This window comes from Telopea speciosissima, chromosome 5 (assembly GCF_018873765.1).
Source record: "Telopea speciosissima isolate NSW1024214 ecotype Mountain lineage chromosome 5, Tspe_v1, whole genome shotgun sequence".
Lineage (NCBI taxonomy): Eukaryota > Viridiplantae > Streptophyta > Magnoliopsida > Proteales > Proteaceae > Telopea > Telopea speciosissima.
In genome coordinates this window covers 4,911,493-4,928,996 of record NC_057920.1, presented here as the reverse complement: position 1 = coordinate 4,928,996, position 17,504 = coordinate 4,911,493, and the positions used below count along the sequence as shown (strand labels likewise).

The window sequence follows — 17,504 nt, the reverse complement described above, 5'->3', positions numbered from 1 at the left end:
TTATCTTTCATCGCTCTTTGTTTCTTATAGTTTTTCTTATGTTTCAAGGGATCAAAACAACTTTGTTGACTCTTTGACAAGAAAGGCACTGTTGGTAACGTGTATGACAGTATGGCCTAATGTCGATCCTTGAATTGGGCAATTGTGTTCTTCCCAATCTTTGTGTACTACACATTGATCTTAATAAAGTCTACTTTCATTACCAAAAATAAATAAATTTTGAGAGATTGATTCTAGAATTTTTGGGATCGATTTTAGTCAATTTTGATCTTAATTGATCCTGATTGGATCTGCTTTAATCGATTCCGATTTCAATCAGTCTGGGTTGATCGATTTTAAATTTTTTTAACTTGATTGCTGATTTTACATTTCTGAGTGGTTGATTCTAGTTTTTCTTTGAGATGATTTCCTCAGATTTTGGTTCAACCTAACCAATTGGACCAATTTTGAGTTTAAAATCCTTGTTCAAAGCATAGTTGGAAAATCAGGTTACTTGACTCTTCTTTTATAAAAACCTTGTGACTCGGCCTTGTCAAAGTGAATCACATTTTTTCTTATTTTTTTAATATACTAAATATGTATAAATTAGTAAAAATTAGAAAAATACAAAAAAGTATATGAAAAAATCAAGGGGGAAAAAAAAATCAAAGAATCACTTATTAATGCATTTTGAATTGAGAAGGAAGACCATAAGTTGAGGATCTCCTACTATTTTAGAATTCAGATCTATTACTTTACTTAATTCAACTTCTTAGTGAATCAATTTTATGATTTTTTTTTTTTTTAAATTAACTAAACTCACCACATCTATCATGCCTTGGGCAAAAATATTGAATCTTATTTGACTCAAAAAATTTATAACCGAGTCATGTCATTTTTTTACCTTGACATAGTCTATGCGATTTTTTATTTAACTCGGCAACTCGGCCCCTCGGCCCCTCGGCCCAGTCAAGACTCAAGTTCTTTCAAAATTCAAAACTATATATTTATCCTTATTTTTTAAACAAATCTAATTATTAATTAAATATAACTCGGTAGACCTGAGGGAATAAAAGGCATGCCGAATGCCGAAGGAGTTGGCGATGAGTGGAAAAGATTTTTTTTAAAAGAGAAATAAAAAAGGAAGCAACCCAAATAAAAACATTATTAAATCGGGCTTGAAGTCCGCGCGCGTAGATGCATCAGGAGAGAGAGGTTGGATACTGTTAATGTAAAGCAGTAGAAATGTAGAATTGTGGAATACATACAGTAGAACAGAAGAAAGAGTAAAGGAGGAGATAAAAGAAACATAGATAGATAATGATAGAATGAAGAAGCAGGAAGAAGGAAGCACAAGCGCTCGGTCCTCCCATCGCTGTTGCTGCTTTAGTTTTGGTTTTGGATCACTGCTGCTCCGATCTCTGTGGATGGGCCAGTCGGCTTCGACTGCTGCAATCTCATCATCGGCGTTAAACCACAGCGACAGCAACAACCCTACACAAAATCTCATCAAGACCAGATCCACTTCTCTCGTCTTTCCGATGTCTGGTTACATCTCCGATCTCCCCGACGAGTGCTTGGCCTACATCTTCCAGTACCTGGGATCCCTTGACCGCAAACGCTGCTCCCTTGTTTGCAGCCGTTGGCTCTATGTTGAGGGTCAGAGCCGACATCGCCTTTCCCTTAAGGCTGAATCTGATCTACTTCCTCTCATCCCTTCTCTCTTCACTCGCTTCGATGCCGTCACCAAGTTAGCCCTTAAATGTGATCGCCGATCTGTAAGTATTGGAGACGATGCTCTTGTACTCATTTCTCTCCGTTGCCGTAACCTCACTCGCCTCAAGCTCCGTGCTTGCCGTGAGTTAACCGATGCAGGTATGGCTGCTTTTGCCATCAACTGCAAGGGTTTGAAGAAACTTTCTTGTGGTTCCTGCACCTTTGGTGCCAAGGGTATGAACGCTGTCCTTGATCACTGCTCCTCCCTCGAAGAGCTCTCCGTCAAGCGTCTTCGTGGCCTTACTGATGGTTCCGCTGCAAAATCTATCGGACCAGGTGTCGCTGCTTCCTCTCTTAAGACCATCTGCCTCAAGGAGCTCTACAACGGCCAGTGCTTTGGACCCTTGATTATGGGCTCCAAGAATCTCAGGACCTTGAAACTATTTCGCTGCTCTGGGGACTGGGATAAGCTCCTCGAATCAATAGCCGAACGAGTCACTAGCCTGGTTGAGGTCCATCTGGAGAGACTCCAAGTTAGCGACATCGGCCTCGCTGCTATCTCTAGTTGCTCGGATCTAGAGATCTTGCACCTTGTTAAGACTCCCGAGTGCACGAATACGGGGCTTGTGTCCATCGCTGATCACTGCAAGCTACTAAGGAAACTCCACATCGATGGATGGAAGACCAATCGGATAGGTGATGAGGGCCTAATTGCCATTGCTAAACGGTGCCCTAACATTCAGGAGTTGGTTCTTATTGGTGTCAATCCTACTTCTTTGAGTTTGAGCCTGCTCGCTGCCAATTGCCATAATCTCGAGCGCTTAGCACTCTGTGGGAGTGACACGTTTGGTGACGCTGAGATTTCATGCATTGCTTCTAAATGCATTGCATTGAAGAAGCTCTGCATTAAGAGCTGCCCTGTCACCGATCATGGGATGGAAGCGCTTGCTGGTGGCTGCCCTAATCTGATCAAGGTGAAGGTTAAGAAGTGCAAGGGAGTAACTGGTGAAGGTGTGGATTGGTTGAGGGCTAGTCGGGGTTCATTGGCTGTGAATTTGGCTACTGGAGAAGTCGATCATCAGGACGCTAGTGCTAGTGACGGAGGAGCCCAGGACAACGGGCTGGAGTTTCCTCCGGTAGTTAGCCACATCTCAGCTGTTGATATGCCATCTAGCAGTTCGGGCAGATCAACATTGTTCAAGGGGAGACTTGGATTTTTAGGAGGGAGGAATTTTGTGGCCTGCACTTTCAGGAGATGGTCAAACAGTAATAGCAATCCTCAGAGTAACTAGAGGAAATGGACATACCCACGAATGGAAAAGGGAAACAACCCCCTCACCCACCCACCCAAAAAAAAAAAAAAGGGAAAAGAAAGACCTTTTTTCACATTGTTTTGTGCTGTACCATTGTTGTTTTCTTTCTTCTTTATTATTGTATGATGTTATTTATTGGGTATAAAATTGAATCAATGTTTTTGGAAATGACTACTGCAAAAAATTTTATTCTACCTCTTGCTTAACTATATCTTCAAAGAAAGTTGGTTGCTGCTTCTTCCCTTAATGTGTATCTCCTACAACACCTCTCATTGCTTCCTTGTTTATTAACCGTTATCAACTGTTAGCACTTTTACTATTACTCTGTATTCACATCTAACTCGCTGAAGGTTTTTAAAGACTTGTCAGGATGAATGTGGACATCTAGATTAGAACCCTTTAGGCCTTGTGCTTTCTGGTTCTTGATTAGAAACGTTGTGTTAATGTATTTGTAGCTTTAATCCTTTATAACTGGCGCTGTGTATGATGGGCATGCAGATTGAGATGTTTGTATCAGTAATGTCTTTAAAGGCTATGAACATGCAATTTTCCCCATGCATGTAGGTTGACCATGTCTTGATGTGGGTAAATTATTTTGAAAGCTTCTGTAAACTCTCCAGTTGGTTGTGTTAAATGTTGAACTAAGGAATGATTCTTTTCCTTACTTGGCTTGTTAGCTTTGCAGAAATCTTTTGCAGGCATAGCTTGATTTGTATTGTTGGAAAAGGGAGGTTATACAATTTGAAAGCCTAGTAATTCCTCTTCAATTTTGTAATATCTTGAAGCCCTGTTTTTTATTTACCTCTTGTTCTGAAGTTACTTTGTGAACAAGTGGTTGCTTTCTACAAGACATTGATGATGGCTTCTTATCCACACAACTTCAATTGTCAAATTTGTGTTATTGCCTATCTCGTTTGGTGAGTTTCTAAGTTTGACCAACTTTCGACCTGTATTGATGTCACATATATGATCAGGTCTCTCAATCAAAGTTAAATTCCTATAAATTTGGTGGAGGCTAATCTCAGTATAAACTGTCATTAGTTATGGTGTTGGCCAAAGTCAGAAAACAGTCAAGAAATCCTTGAAGGTATTGTTTGGAAGATGGTTCTTAGAGCACTAGGAAACAACACCAATGACCATGCTTATTTCTGTTGTTACTAAAGATGATTTGCTGTACCATTTGATAAATTTAGTTGCTTGAATACTTCAAAGGAATTTCTCAAAATGGTGTTTGGAAGTTGGAACTTTGATTAGCAGATATACTTGCTACTTGCATTTAGATGATATTCTGGGATTTCTGCATACAATGTATTCTTGGCATAAGGGGATTGTTACCGTTCACATTGTTACCCCGTATTTTTTGTTTATTTTCATTTTCAAATGCCATCAGCTCATTGGCTTGGTTCTTGTTTGGTTTTATTTATATGGTGATGATGAATTAATGTATAGGTTCTTGAAGTTGTCTGGTGGAAGGTTACTTCAAACTCTGGAATTGATCTGATGCTTGTTTTTAGTTTAATTTTCTGATTTGGAATTATGAAATTCACTATGTAGTTGTCTTTGAGCACCTACTTTGAATCAGACATCCTCCATACTGCATCGCCCTTTCCCTTGACTTGGCGAAATTTTCCCTCTTCTCTGCTTTCATTGTTTATAAGACTCTCTCTCTCACACACACACACGTATATATTAATGTAGATTACTATAACTTGTAGTTTTGATCAACAGCTATCCTATACTGTACATTGTCTATGGGGTTTCACACACAAAATTACCCCATAGAGAAGGAAAAGGGAACGGAAACATTGAGCCCTGTTCAGCTAACTGCCTATTTGATTTGTTAATGATGAGTCAGAAAGAGTTCAATGTTGACTCACTGACCAGTTATGTATCTCCTTGGCATGGATTTGTGACTCCAAATGTTGATTTTTGGGGTTTGTCTCACTTGGTCAGATTTTAGTTTTAAGTTTTGTTCCTTCAATGGCAATTGTTTAGTTCTACCATCAATGCATTTTTTTCCCTGGATGATGTGGCATCGATGCATTTGTTACAACTCCAATATATATGAGCAGATAGATGAAGATTATGTTTTCTGTTAGCATTTGGTGGTGTCTGGGGATCTTAATGGTTTCCCAGTTCTCTGCAGTGAAGCCTATTAATGTTGGGATTACAGCAATCTTAAATCCAGGTTAATGTGCTTGACCGAGGATGGATCCCTGATTGACTGAATATACAAACTTAACCAGCTGTGTGTGTGTGTTTAGATTATGTTGGCAGTTAGGTCATGAAACTTAATTGTTTGAGGTGCTCAGAACATCAGATGATCAATGTTTCTTGTGAAGCTGCAAATTGCTGTAAGGTGATACTCTCTAGTCCGGAAGATCTGCAAAAAAATTTCATAGGGTTCTCCCAGAATTCCTTCCAGAGTCTGTTGAATAACTACATACTTGCATGTTATTGTCATTTTGCTATTATTTGCAGGAAACATAATGTAACTAAGTAAATCATCAATGCTTAGCAAGGGAACTTAGAACTGAGATCCTAAAAAGAAAGAATAAATTAAATGGAGGCGTGTGCAGTTGAACAGCTGTGGAAAACTCAATCCCAGACAATTTGCAGATTTGGAGTAGGCCAGGTGGTTGTAGATTCAGGAATCAGAAAGGAAGTTCGTCTTAGAATTATCAGCTTTCTACCCCCTGGTAGAGTGGTGATTGGTGAATTATCAATCACAACAAAATGCTCGTTTTGGCAGTCTGGTTCAGGTAAATTCCTTCTCTTTTTCTACAACTGGGATCCTCTGCTGCCTGCCTGCCGGCGTACAGCCTCATACAGGCAGGGTGTGGACCCCACTTGGGTAGGATGGATATTACGCCTTTGCCTGTGTGAGGCTGCGCACGAGCAGCGGTAACAGAGGATCCAAATTGCTTTTTTCTAATCTTTTCAAATTAATTGAATTGCAGTGGTCAAAGTCAAATGATGGTTGGATTAATGGCATGCAGCCTTCGTTGTTTTCGTACCAGGCAAGAGGAAAAAGGGCGGAGGGAGAGAGGGGTATCTATGATCTATTCAAAATGCTTAGAGCAGCAGTCACATTCCGATGGAATCAGATTGGAAAAGGTCTTGGCCTCTTGGGACAGGGAATATATTGATTCACATTTCTCCATTGATCTCTTTCAAGTTTCAAAACAATCATTTTCCTTTTTGACTAATGGAGGAGTGTCCAGATTGGCTGATCCCATCCAAAATCTAAGGTAATGGTAGCTTTGCCGGTCTGATAGATTCTGGAATCAGTTGGGACCAATCCGGATCCCATTTCGGGATTTTAAGCTCATATAGCTAATGCTGAGGCTTATCCAACTTTGGATGTATTTCAGAATAATTTTCTCTAATGTTATTTCATTTTTGCTCATTTAGAAGAAAAAAAAAAGTCTCTACATGGCATATATAGATATCACAGTGATGTATTAAAGACATTTGGCATATGGCATACCAATCAATTTAGTGATAAGAAAAGGACTGAGTTTTCCTTAAGACATGATGAAGGAGAATCTCTTGATCGTGGCTTTTAGATGGGCAGTCCAAATAGGGGGAGGGTATGTTTAACTATTTTTAAATAGCCTAGGACCCTAGGATGGTGGCTGAACCATTTCCGTGTGGTGAAGGAAAACTTTTTCTATAAGAAAATGTGGCCAAAACAAGTCTGACTATTCAAAAGAAGGCAAAGTCTTGCTAAATTCCTGAACACGGTAATGTTGGAAATTGAAAGACCTGAAAAAATGACTTGACTCGCCCTTGCAAAAAAAAAAAAAGACGGGTGACCCAAAAAACTTCTCTTATCTTTGGATTTCAGCTCAAGTACATCTCGTCCTCCTTCACACAAGATCTCTTGGGGCATACGCATCTTCACCATGGCATTAAATTAAAGGGAAAAAGTTTTCTGTTCGGGAGTGTGGCCTATGCCAGCACTCTCATGAGTCTATCTCTCTCTCTCCCCATATGAAAAGACTCCTCTGTACCCTTATTTTAAGGAGAGAGATAGACACATGGGAGTTCTGGCGTAGGCCACACTCCCGTCCAGAAAACTGCTTCCCTAAATTAGATATCGGTACCACGGATAATTACATAATTGAGCTGATACGATATTGGATTGTCTAGTACCGATATATGAAACCATGATATCCACTCCTCTAATTTTAGGCAGTTTGAAATTCTACCAAAGTAGGCAGTGAGAAGTCCATGAGGAGAAGGAATTCTCTATTCAATCAATACTCAATAATGATTGTGAGATATTAATCCCTAATTCAATCTACAGGATCAGATTTTGTAATTAAGAGATAACAAAGATGGGGATAGGAAGTGGAATCCAAGTACCTGAGACTTATGGGGCAAAAATGTTTTGAGTGGATGAAAGATATCAAGTGGACGAGGATTAGCAACTTTCCATGACTCAGAAAGTCTCAAGTGACTCGCTCATAGTCAACAACCATTCCAATAAAACTTGGCCTGACCTGAACAGATCTTGGCATTTCTTTAACCTACTGTGTTTTGAAAACTCTTGAACAGGTCTCCTTAATTTTTTATTTGACTCGGCTGACTCGTCGGAGTCAAAACCTAGTTTTCCAACCATGAATTTAGTGTACTCAATAACATGCAAAGTTCACCCACAATATGGTTATTATTTGTTGTAGAGTTCACAAGAACCTTATGTATCACTGGAAAAATATAGCTAAGACAATACAAGAAAATTGATCTTTAATAAATACAGCAACTATAAAGACGAATTTGGTCTTCCTATACCTTCTACCAATCTAGGACCAAAAAAATTACAGAAAAAAAAGAAGAAGCAAGAAATACAGGACTCTTTCTTTATGTTCAAAGAGAACAATTACCATCACAGATGTGAACTATAGAAGAAGCAAATTCTTGTAGGCAAGATGAATAGAACATCTGAAATCACTTTCAATTTGCATACCTAATTAAGAAAGTTATATTGCAGCTCTTGAAGGATCACTAATAGAAAGATAATTTCACTCCTCCATCAAGCATGGGTCAGTTGTAGCTCTCCAGATGAATCTTAATTGTACAAAAGCTACACTACTAACAAATTCTGCTTCTATTCTGCCTTCTTCTCTTTCTTTGCATGTGGCTTTTGGTATAGTAGTATCTGAGAGAGGATGGTCCCATTCATCACAATTACAATCACAGAGCCAAGAATCACTTCAACTGAGTCAAGGTAGACAAGTACAAGATGACAATTGACAACGGAATTGCTAATAAGAAATTTAAGCAACCTGCAAGGTCAACAGTTGAAAGATCAAACATTTTTAGAAAAGTCAGAGATGCAACCACCGGGTAGGGGGGGGGGATCAGCCATTTGATGGTGTTACATAGTGATGATATAAAATCTGCAAACCCTCGAATGCCCCATTGGTGGTTGATTTCTTCATCAAAATTAGTCACATGAATGCCGTTCAAATTTAACACCCTTGTTTTTCTTGGGCGATGAGTGTTTGAATGCCCATGACAATAATCCACTGGAGGCAATGATGATGATGATGATAAATGATGCTATTAATGGTGTAAAATCAAGATCAACAAACATGGAAATTTGACAGCATGGATATTAGGATAGAGGTAAGATATTACAAACTACATCTTATGTCAGGTGAATCCCCTGGTAAGTTTGTTGGTCAGCATTGATTGGAAATCAAAACCACGGTAGGATGCCATTGGAACCAATGGGTACTCGCAGCACAACTTTCTGTACGGACACACATAGGAATGATGCAGTTGTTAAGTTCAACAAGAAGTTGAAATGGTTGTTTGACAAGAGTAGGGAAGACAAGAACCAAAAACAGCTGATTAACGCTTGAGAATAGCTCCAAAGAGGATAAAAGAAATGACAGTTGTTCAAGATGATCTGATTATGGACTTAAGTGAACATGATCCATGATGGCACATTTGCAGCTATACAGCAGGCTGAACAGTAGATGGATTTTAGAAGCAAGACACTTGAAAAGTCAGGTGCAAGTGTGAAGGTTATAGCAATGTAGAATGGAATTATAATACATTGTTTTCCTACTGTTACCCAACCAAAGCATTGCGGACTAGACCAGGACAATAATGATGACATGAACAAAGTTTCCTATGGCTTTTCTTCTTTGTCGAACACCACCATCACTGAAACCTCAAACCACATACATAAAGTGTTGGTCTTCCACAAAGCAAGGTGTCTGATGGGTAAGGTTTTTCATACATAAAATAAATTTCTACGTGTTTTTATTATTGTATTAGATGATTGTTAGGATCAGACGTGGAAACCTTATCGATACATACCATGGAAGCCGTTCCTGGTCAATGAACAATACATGTTGCCGCCTTTTAAAAACTTCGACTGTAATTAACAAAATAAGAAGACATAAACAGGAGCACCAAAGCATATCCAAGTCCACCCAAAGAAAAAATGCAAGTAAGCATAGAAAGCTCACCAATGGAACCTCCAAAGTTCATAAAAGAAATCAAGAAGCTAAGCTCCCCCATGCTTTTGTTCTGTCACCAATTTGTTTCCACCAAATACATGAGAAGGGGTGCTCAAAGAAATACTTCAAAACTCAAGGAAACAGTAACTAGTTGTTTGTTTTGATATTGTAAGAATTCGTGGCCACTAGGTGATGCAGAGCAAGGAGTCCCAAATTCCCAGAACAGGCATCGAGATTATATAAGGTCAAAGAGTCAATGATGGATTGATTTAGCCCTACATTCAAGTTGTAATAAAAGCAGGAATTAAGCTGCAGGCCATTAAATAATCTTCTCATTCTTCTCCTTTTTAATCTTCCTATCCTTCCAAGCTGCTGTACTTCATCTCCCAAATCCTGCCACTTTTTCATCTCCAAACTAGTTTTCATATTCTTCAATCCCTAATACAATATATACCGCACTTCATTTCAAATCAGCTGAATGCAAATAGTCCCAAACCTTCGATCAAGCACCCTTTTAATCCATTAAACCCAACCTAAATTCCACATGACCAACAGCCTAAACCATAGTAAATCAGGTATGGGAAAAATATGGTGTAGGATACATGTCGGAAAAACTGCTTTATGCGGCCCCGTTTAGGAAGGGCTTCCTAAATAGCCCATTCTATTTGTGCCACATCAACAGATGATGTAGAGGACAAGGACTAGAATAGCTACGTGTCAAATTTCATAACCTAATTCAATCAAATATCCTCCCATTTATTGGCATGCATCCCCTTGTATATCCATGCATGCTATGGCTACGGTAGTGCAACCACTACTGTGCACTCTCCCAAAATCTTCGATTTTTCAGAGCTCTACTTTGCCACTCAGCAAACACTGTTTGGCAGAAATTTGACACGCAAGTCGGGGACCTTGAAGTCTGCCTGCCCACAAAATTTGGGCCCCATCTGATCTGCCATGTGGCATATTTTAGGCTTTCTAAACATACCATTTAGGAAAACTGACCCATATATTATTAATTAAATAAAACTAGAACTAAAGTAAAAAAATGAAAATTGGGGCAAAATGTCCAGAATAATCCAGAAAAATATGGCAAAAGTTTGAAAATAATACGGACGAAGAATTACATGTGTGAACTTTTCCAAATCCTTGAAAGATATGAAGTTCAAGAGGTATGTTAAAAAAATGGTATGCACAAGAATAACAAGGCAAGAATACACAAATCTAAATACTATGCCCTAACTTTTCACATGTATAGGAACAGTAGCCAGGACATCCCACCGTTGTAAATTTTCCTTTTGTGTTTAATGTAGTTTTTCTAATTTCATCAAAAAAATACTATGCCCTAACATCCTTCTACCATCTTATTAAACCCTAGCACTTTTCCCTCATCCAATCAACCAACCTCTATCTCTATATTATCTTCCCAATTTTATGATTTAAGTTCATGATTTGGATCAGACTTAAGTGTTTTCTTTTTTTGTGCTGTCAAAAATACCTAGTTCTGATTGCAATCCTTTTACCCCCATCCTTCTATAGCACAGTCTTGGAATTTGTAAGTATAAAAAGGATGCAGCAATCAATAATCTCTGCAAAATTAATGCAGGTCTGGAGATCCAAAATGTTAACTTTTTTATTTTCTTTTCTGGGGATTAAGGGTAAAACTTAAAAGGTTACCAGCACATACAGTGCCGGAAGAGTTTCTGGCACAAAGCCTAGTTTGTTCCATGTGGACTAATGACCTAGTTATTTTGACTGTTGGATAGATGAGGAATTCCCCAGATAAGCCACATATCAAATTTGGAGGACCATCATTCCTCCAGTAATTTAAATTTAAGAGGTGATTCTGAAAAATAGAACAACTTTCCAATTCAATGAACTCCTCAGATTTACTGTATCAGAAGACTGGAGCTTTATTTACTTCCAACTTACAGAATAATTCTCCCATATTCATGGGACCCTGGCAAAGAAAAAAATCGCATGCTGAGATGCCTGCAACAAATATTTTTTTATTTTATAAGCTAAAGAATATTCAGACATTATTTACCAAAAACTATAGATATATATTCAGACATGGCACCAGATTAAATTCAAAGGAAGACAATGGTCAGGCTGATAATGCTTAAGCATTGGCTTATGCCCACACTCTGTATGCTATCACAGGAAAAATGAAAGAAGGCAGATAAAATTGTATGGCCTACTAAGAAATGCAGAGCAAAGTTGCACTTACACATAGAGCTTAAAAAAGAACAGGATCGATCTGACCAGCCAAAATGGTGGGTGCTACAGCACAATAACTGAATGTGTGGTATTGAGGAAAAATCTAACAATGTTTTGTCAAAAACAGCAGATTGCTCCCCCAAGTAACCTTATTGGATTAATTGTCACTCCAAAACTTTGACTCTCGAGTTGACTCCAACAAACAGATAGTTAGGTCAAAAAACTGTGTAGGATATAGTGATGCTCTGATCCATGTTGTGGTTCCCACTGGTTGTGACTAGTAGTAGATGATAGCTACTAAAATTATAGCTGCAAAACAGAAAGTTGATCAGATCCCCAGAAATTGTTTAACTTGTTAAAATATTCTAAGGTCTATGACAAGAAAATATTGAATGGGCAAAAGTTCCGCGCACGCATTCACAGTCATGCTCCCCTCTCACAATAGGGGGTTGAAATGACCATATGCCTCCCTATGACACATCGTAACCCCTCGTCGCCTTATGCAGCCGTGCATGAAAACCGCCTCCATACTGAATATAGAAAAGGACCAACCCAGGAGGTAAAAAACTAACCACCTTCCTAGTGATGCTGAAGGTATGCCATAAACTAAGGCTAGTACCTGCTATAAGCTTGGAACCACAACTCTTGACAGGTTTTACCATGAAGAATCTTTTAGGTTGACACTTATTGACCCAAATGGATGAAAGAAATATTTGAATCACAGTGATGAAACGACAAAGAGAATCGGAAGGAGGGGGAGTCTTTCATTTTCCTTTGTTTGTTCTCTCTCTATCTCCCGCCCCCTGCGGCTGGGTGGGGTGGCTATTTTTTAATTGTATATTTCTCTGTCAATGGTTATGTCCAACTCAAACATCAAGATCTCTCAAACCATCCAAATTGGACAGTGTGATCATCTGGCTGTAATGGATACTAGACCATCAATTTCTGTATTGATTCATTATGAACCAACTTGCAGTTCATTGCTTGAGTTCATGTCCTATTGTGGTTCAGATATTAGTCAGAATCCAGGTTGAATTATTAGGTTTTTTTTGTATTTTTTGTTGATAAATTAACACCTAGAAGGTTTTCCTTATCCATTTGCTTTTGTTTGAAGATTTCCTTATCTTCAAAACTGATTCAAATATTTGTACACTACTATTATATTTTAAGTGTACTCATTTGTCTTCAATTTTCTATCGCACCTATTAAGATCAAAGCCAATAAAATAAACAAACAGAACCACCCCAAGAATCATGTATAATAAATCATGAACCAACCCCTGATGAACTGAGTAGTGAGTCCTCTCAAAACCATGAATCATGGATAATAAATCCAAATGCAAACCATTTGAACCAAATAACTAGGTAACTAAGCCTCAACAACTTATAGCCTCTATTAACAAGAATGGATCACCATGGTGCTAAGAATTGATATATATGTTGATATTCATCTTTTACATAAAACCGTTGTGGATCAGCGAAAAAGTCATCTCTTGTTTTGATATCGACAGCCAATGAACCCCGACGTGACTTCAACAAAACCGCAGCATTAGAAGTTACAATGCAATTCCAAACCTTCACCTTAACAAGATTAGGGCAGCAGCCGCAGCAGGAAAGCGTTTCAATCCCATGATCAGTGACAGGGCAGTTCATGATAAACAGTTTCTACAATGCGATGCATTCAGCAGCAACGCATGAAATCTCGGGGTCACCAAACGTATCACACCAGTACAGTGCCAAGCGCTTGAGATTCTTGCAATTGGCAGCGAGCAAACTCAAACTCAAACAACTAGTATTGACACTAATGAGAACCAACTCCTGAAGGAGTGGGCACCCTTCGGTAATTACAGTAAGGTCCTCTTCCCCGTGACTTCGGATGTGGAGTTCCTTTAGGAGCATGCAATGGTCAAAGATGGACACAAGCCCTGCTTTCGTGGTGATCCCACGAGTATAGGCAATGTGCAAGATCTCCAGATTTGAGAAATTAGAGATTGCAGCAAGGGCGACGTTGGTTTCTAGAAATACGTCCAGCAGATGGACCTCAACCAGACCAGTACTATTCACTCGTTCCACTACGGTTTCCAAGATCTTATCACAATCCCCTGAGCATTCGAAGATCTTCAGGGTTCTGAGACTCTTGGTGGAGCTACTTTTCTTAGTCAGCGAACTCGGACTTGTAGAATAAGACCAGCTGCTTGACGACGCAGACGGTCTTCTTCTGGTACCAACATCAAGACGTATGAGGGAGAGCTCTTCGAGGGAGGAAGAGTGATCGAGAACAGCGTTTATGTCTTTTACACCAAAGTTGCAGGAATCACGAGAGTTTCTTCAAACCTTTGCAGTTGGCGGCAAAGGCGGCCATTCCCAAATGGGTCAACTTGCTATAAGTACGGAGCTCGAGTGTAGTGAGGTTACGGCACCTGAGAGAGATGAGGACAAGAGAGTCGTCGCCAATGTATTTTCCGTGGAGGATGAGTGTGGTGATGACATTGGCATAGAAGCGAGTGATGAGATAGGGGATTACAGGGTGGATATCGGATTTGGGCTTCAGGGAGAGGTGGGTTCGGTAATGATTACGACGCAAAGCCAACGGCCGCAGACGAGAGAGCAGCTTTTAAGGTCGAGGTTGCCCAGGAAGTTGAAGATATAAGCCAGACACACGTCGGAGAAACCGGAGATGTTGTGGTCCTTGTGGATCCGCTTCGGTATCGGCCTCACCATCACGGCCTTGGGATCTGCTCTTGAGAGAGAGAGCTGGTTCTTAATTAATTAAGCTCGAACCTTTGGTTAATCTTATATCTTGCTTGCCCTATCGCCAAAGAATAAAAAGATCAACTCGATCCCCTTAAATCCGTTCCGTACACAATGGTAGCTTCTTTATCACTGTTACGGTTATTCAAATCCCTATCCTCATCAAGATTAACTTCTTCCCTCAGGAATGCCAAGATTTAATCGCAACTAGGGCATCTCTTATCCGGTTAGCTTCGGTTTGATCCAGTCGAGTCCGAAGACTGGTTTATTTCATGTTCTTGTATTGAAGCACCCATTGCTTCATTTAGAAGTTGTTTACACCCTAAAATTAAGGGAAGGGTCGGCCAGCAGAGCAAAGCCAGAGAGCATCACAGATAACTTCTTCATCATCTAAGTAAGACCTTTTCGTCGTTGCTGCGTGAGAAAGACTTTCTGGTAAGAACTTTTCGTATATAGGCGCTGGCCAATATCCACAGATGCAGCACAGCAATAGTAAGCTTGTCAATCTAAGGCTGTGTTTGGTTTTGGTATGCATTCTAGGTTGAGAACACATTCTGAGATCAAAAAACGAAAAAGTTGTTTGGTATGCATTCTCGTTCATAGATGTGAGAAAATGCGACCATTGTGGCTGAGAACCAGAATAGTCCATTCAAGACAGCATTCTCATTCAAAGTTAGGGACACATTCTACATTCTGAGAATGCATACCAAACACAGCATCAGTTAGGTCTTACCTCCTATATTTAATATTGTCTAACAAATTGAAAGCTTTTTATTAAAAAAATGATAAAGCAAAATTCAAAATTTGCAACCTGAGATAGTGATCATGGGAAGATATATTATGAGATAGGCCAAAGCAATAAAGGAATTCTGGGATGTTCAAGATTTTTATAAGGGCTCTCGGTAGCTGGACACTAACCATAACTGATTGTCTCTGCAGTCATATAAACCAGCTTATTGTTCGTAAAGTTAAAACTCTGATCATACTATTGTAACCATATATTCTCTTTTTCTCCTTGATCATTTTTCCTTTGCCTGTCAAAAGAAAAAGAAAAAGAAGATTGATTCAACCTTACACAAATTAGGAAGATTTAACTTGAACTATAACAAAAAAAATAAAGCTTCTGACTTGAAAGTATGCCTCTGTTTCTAGAATTAGACAATTGCCCTCTACATTCTTCGTGGTTCTGTTGAAAATCCCTGTATATTAACTTATTTGGAGGATAAAACGCATTAGACATACTGAGAATGTATCTTGACCAGCATTAAAGACTAGTTATATTGTTTGTTGTCTCTAAAAAGGAAAATTGGAAATGGTTTGAGCAGATGTGGAGAATCAAATTGGTAGCACAACAGACCCAAAAGTTTTACTGCAACTCCTGGCAAATATCAGTTTAACTTTACCTCTAACCTCTACAATTAGTAGCACAGAAAAAGCAATTCAGTGAAACCCTTGAATATTTTTATTTTCTTTTGCATCCAAATAGACCAAAGAACAGACACCAGAGTAATCTTTCCAATTTATTATACTTCAGCACCAAAAGCACAAGTTTTACAGCATCTCAGCCAACACACCGGTGTTTCTCCTCCTTCAGTACAAACCTAACTCATATCCATTAATTACAATTCGCTGGTCCACTGCTCTATGTATTTAAGGAGATGGTGGACATTGTCATCATTTTTAAGCCACAAAATGCAAACACTGGTCAATATCTGGCCCCTGGATTCAAGTGCTTTTAAGGTTAGAATTTTATCTCAAACTGCAGCTCATACAGAAGAATCGTACCTTGAGGCTATACCTTTAGTCCAAATTTCAGCTGAAAGGATCTGTTGCAGGGACCATTAATAGCTTCGAACTGAGGCACGGAGACTTGATCCGAAGGTCCTAAACTCGTCCATCCCCAGAACCATCAATGTCTTGCAGGATGGTTTTGACAGCTAGAGTTATACATAGTTTAATCCGAAAAGTTTTTCACAATATTTGATTTTTTAACCTATTGATGATGCACTTTCAGAAGGGTCTATGCAACTTCCTCCATCAGTTCCATTCTTTGTTGGAAGCACCCATGTTTGCAAAATATGTTAGTGTTCACTGCGTAGTGATCTTGCCAGCTAAGATTTTTAGCTCTATAGCCATTGTGAACTGTATTCTTGATTGATTTACAGAGATGCCACTAGATCAAACATTGATAGGTTTACCTTATCCCATTGTTTGTTCTACAGAACTAATTCTGGATCATGGAGGAGTAATCAGCATGCTTTTATCTGCAAATGTGTACAGATGAATCTACTACCACAGTACCTTCCTTGAATGATCTATTTTAAGAAATTTCATGAGTCTAGTACAAATGTACAATTTGGAATTCCCTTTGCTCTTTCATATTTTGTCCCATATTCATATCCCATGCTATTTTTCACTGTTTAAGATGATTTAGTTTCTAAATGCTTTATGATCCTAATATTTTGTTTGGTCTATCTTAGCTGGTGGTTTTTAAAAAAAAAATTTGTAAAATTAATTTAATTATAAAAAAAGGGGCAAATCTCACACTAATCTGTGTTTCCTATTATAGATTTTGACCTGCTGATCTAAGTCAAGCCTGCTTGCTCCTGTTGGGAGTAAGAACCATAAAAAATGTTCAGGAAACAAGAATTTTTGGTCAATGTTTTAAATGCTTGTAAAGCTAAGGTTACGAGGCTTGCCTCCAGGTGCTCTTATAAGCTCACATCTCATAGTGAGAGGTCAACATGAGGTGCACAAAAAAGTTGGTTGGCTGTTCAATTTAGAGGTTTGAGGGAGAAAGTATTCTGCACTATCCTTTTCAAGGATCTACAACAGGCACATCAAGGATGCCAAAGAGTTTAATGACATTGTGATCCATGTATATGTGGGGTTAAAATTCTCAAGATGCCATTTTCATCTTAATCATCAATATTCTTTAACTCAAGAATTCACTCAAGCTTGACAGACAAGGTACATAAACACTTGATCAGAAAGCAGAAAGAAATTATTAACCAATCAATTGAATATTGTACATTACATAAATACTT

General features: G+C 38.8%; 2 protein-coding genes and 1 long non-coding RNA gene across 3 annotated transcripts; 1 reads left to right on the top strand and 2 right to left on the bottom strand.

Moving 5' to 3' along the window:
• Positions 1-1,274: 1,274 nt before the first annotated feature.
• Positions 1,275-3,250, top strand: LOC122662157 (F-box protein At1g47056-like). The gene has a single exon (XM_043857726.1). The coding sequence runs from the start codon at positions 1,308-1,310 to the stop codon at positions 2,985-2,987; it is 1,680 nt and encodes a 559-aa protein (XP_043713661.1). The 5' UTR covers positions 1,275-1,307; the 3' UTR covers positions 2,988-3,250.
• An 8,169-nt stretch (positions 3,251-11,419) lies between these two features.
• Positions 11,420-11,990, bottom strand: LOC122660966. Its single transcript, XR_006332811.1, has 2 exons — positions 11,718-11,990; positions 11,420-11,479 (listed from the first exon to the last, which is right to left on the bottom strand). It is a non-coding gene; the product is annotated as an uncharacterized LOC122660966 (long non-coding RNA).
• A 1,381-nt stretch (positions 11,991-13,371) lies between these two features.
• Positions 13,372-14,427, bottom strand: LOC122661761 (F-box protein At1g47056-like). Its single transcript, XM_043857266.1, has 2 exons — positions 14,298-14,427; positions 13,372-13,997 (listed from the first exon to the last, which is right to left on the bottom strand). The coding sequence occupies exons 1-2, from the start codon at positions 14,425-14,427 to the stop codon at positions 13,372-13,374; spliced, it is 756 nt and encodes a 251-aa protein (XP_043713201.1).
• Positions 14,428-17,504: the final 3,077 nt, after the last annotated feature.